Source organism: Chanos chanos, chromosome 13 (genome assembly GCF_902362185.1).
Source record: "Chanos chanos chromosome 13, fChaCha1.1, whole genome shotgun sequence".
NCBI classification, from domain to species: domain Eukaryota; kingdom Metazoa; phylum Chordata; class Actinopteri; order Gonorynchiformes; family Chanidae; genus Chanos; species Chanos chanos.
Window position 1 is genome coordinate 1872501 of NC_044507.1, and position 3592 is coordinate 1876092.

The 3592-nt window shown below is 40.1% G+C and overlaps 1 protein-coding gene across 1 annotated transcript in view; it reads right to left on the reverse strand.

The window, feature by feature from the left end:
• Positions 1-3230, reverse strand: part of arsa (arylsulfatase A) — an 8711-nt gene extending 5481 nt beyond the window's left edge. Inside the window, exons 1-2 of the mRNA XM_030790210.1 lie at positions 2753-3230; positions 994-1234 (exon numbers count right to left, since the gene is read on the reverse strand). Coding sequence (XP_030646070.1) covers positions 994-1234; positions 2753-2976 — 465 coding nt within the window. The 5' untranslated portion in view covers positions 2977-3230. The remainder of the gene's footprint in view (positions 1-993; positions 1235-2752) is intronic.
• Between the last annotated feature and the right edge of the window lie 362 nt (positions 3231-3592).

A 3592-nucleotide genomic window follows, 5' to 3' on the forward strand; every position in this document is an offset into this window, starting at 1 on the left:
ATCACCATCCCAATCACCATCCCCATCACCATCACGATCACCATTACGATCACCATTACGATCACAATCGCATCACCATCACGATCACGATCACCATCACAATCACCATCACAATCACCATCACAATCACCATTACGATCACAATCAGTCACCATCACGATCACGATCACCATCACGATCACCATCACAATCACCATCACCATCACCATCACCATCACGATCACATCACAATCACCATCACAATCACCATTACGATCACAATCGCATCACCATCACCATCACGATCACAATCACATCACGATCACCATCACCATCACAATCACCATTACGATCACAATCGCATCACCATCACCATCACCATCACGATCACAATCACAATCACATCACGATCACCATCACCATCACAATTACCATCACAATCACCATCACAATCACCATCACAATCACCATTACGATCACATCACAATCACCATCACGATCACATCACATCACGATCACCATCACGATCACCATCACGATCACCATCACCATCACGATCACCATCACCATCACCATCACCATCACGATCACCATCACAATCATCATCACAATCACCATTATGATCACAATCACATCACCATCACGATCACATCACCATCACATCACAATCACCATCACGATCACCATAACGATCACAGTCACATCACCATCACCATAACGATCACCATCACCATCACAATCACCATCACAATCACATCACAATCACCATCACCATCACAATCACAATCACCATCACCATCACGATCACCATCACGATCACCATCACCATCACGATCACCATCACCATCACGATCACCATTACGATCTACAATGGTTCTGAAAAAGAGAAGCTTGTACAGTGGTTATCTAACCACATTCTCTCACACGCGCACGCACACACACACACGCACACATGCACGCACGCACGCAGATGCACGCGCGCGCATGCACACACACACACACTCACACACTCACCATGTCATGTGAGTAGGGGATGCCCAGGAAGTGGTCGAACCCTTGGTGTGTGGGCAGGAAGGTGCCGTTTGGACCCAAACCCAGGTGCCATTTGCCCATCATGGCTGTGGTGTAACCCAGTGGTTTCAGCAGTTCTGCTATAGTTGTTTCGTTCAGGGGCAGGCCTCCTCTGGACCCGGGGTACAGAACCCCTGGGTAAATCCCTGACCGGGTCTGGTACCGTCCAGTCAGGAGCGACGCCCTACAGCAGGGAAAACAGGTTTAAGATTCTGGGTCAATGTGTGTCAACATGGCTAAAGAGCAGGATCTTAAATGTAGCACTGAATATATACCAACACCCATTTTTCTCTTTATATATATACACACACACACACACATACATACTTATACACACACACATATATATATATATATATATATATATATATACACACACACATATATACACATACATATACACACGTGTGTGTGTGTGTGTGTGTATATTCATGCATGTATGTATGTATGTATATGGGGGCAATTCTTCAACTATGGTCCATTTTGGTCAGGAAAATTTTAGCATTTAGCATCTAATATCTTTTTTTTTTTTAATAAAAATGCATAGCTATGATTAATTTATCCTTTCTGTAGAAACACATCCTGATAGTGGCTGTGATGATTTTGTTAAATAATACATATTTCACTCTAACAATAAGAGGAAATCATCATTTCCTGTTGTAGAAATGACCGTTGTGGAAATGACATTTTGTCATATTTCTTTTAAAATCTCATGATACGTTAGCCTGAGTTAGTATTAAATATACACAAAATTCACAGTATTAAATGAAACTGGTTCAGTTGGTTTTACATTCATATGAAATATGAGCTGTTTGGAAATGAAACCCAATAAACATACTCTCGATTTAACTCATATTTATCTTGATTTTTACTCTTTTTATTACCCCCTATGGAGGTCACTCTGTTCTCCAGCCACGTGTTCCCCTGTTGAGTGGCTGTTGCTATGGTTACCAAGTATACAAACCCTAAAACATGATCCCAGCATTCTATTTTGTACAGTGTGGTGGAAATGACAGTGAACCCAAGGGACAGGGATTCTTTTTATGAAAAATTCAAGAAAATGTGAAGAAATATTACAACACATAATATATTTCATGTCATAAAACAGACACTAATGTCTAAGCTGTATTTGAACTCAACATTATTTCAGTGTTAAATTCAAAATAAAGCAGGGTTGAAAATGAAGCAGGGTTGAAAATGAAGCAGGGTTGAAAATAAAGCAGGGTTGTAGGTCCAAAGTCTAGCTTAGGGACAAAGGCAATATAGTGAAAACCATAAGGTCTCTTATTATATGGTAAAATTACTGAGCTATTATTTCTTTTTTATAAGTTCCTCTCGATGTGAAGTAAGTGCGACAAAAATAAAAACGTAGCAATATTGTTTTTATTATTATTATTATTATTATTATTATTATTATTATCATTTCTTCCAGGGACACAAAAATCACCACAGTAGAAAAATCACCCATAAATATTAGTTTCTTCAAGGAATTCATCCTGTGCCGGTTAAAATTCGATTAAAATGACCCATGCTCCTGTCTCCCTTTACTGCAGTACCTACTTCGATTCTAACTAACGGAGTTTGTTTTGTGCTGGGTACCATATTTTTTCCTGCAAATTATCTACACAAATATTCATGTTTCTTTTTTAATCTGATGGTTTGTGTCAGTCATTATTCATCTTAAATAGACAACTGCTTGTACCTGGAGGGACTGCAGACAGGACTGGTAACGTAGAAATCAGTAAAACGGAGTCCTTTGGCGGCCAATTTGTCCAGGTTGGGTGTTAGTGAAGACGGGTGACCGTACGAGCCCAAATCCCCAAAGCCCATATCATCCGCAAACAGGACGACAAAGTTCGGTAAAGGCGAACCGGAACAGAGACAAACTATTACAGAGACCACTGCGATGACTCTGAGCCGATCCATTTCCAGAGGCAGGAGCCAAATGTTTACAGAGCTTGCGGCGAATCACTCAAGACAGTCTCGCTACAGACAATGAGCCCGCGGTCTAAAAACGGGAACTGCTCAATAAATCGTTTTCGGCATACAATTAACTCATACAATTAACTGTAACCGACTCATTTTCTGCTCCATGAATTCTTCATCTTTCTCAAGCTGTTGTCAAGCTATCTTATAAGAGTTAAAAGATCTGCGGTCACTTCACCAAAAAGGAGCAACAAGTTGACAGCGTCTGTGCAACACCAAATGGAATTTGATTTTGCTTTTCCGCTTTGGCGTCAATGATCATATGGCACATATCATATGAGCTTGGCGAAAGGAATGATGGGATATGGAGTTTGTTACACGAAATATGCCGGTATCACTTTAACTGAACGAAATGCTAATTTTTTAGAGATTGCATGTACCTGTCCATACAGTGCTGTAATAAAACGTTAATTTAAGACAAAGGTGCACATAAACTCTGCGCTAATCTGAAAGGAAATAACGTGATTATGCTAATCGATTCTCCAGTTTTATTTATGACAATCCAGTTACAATTACAGATGGTCAACAGCATTATATGGTGTAGCCTAACTGTGAG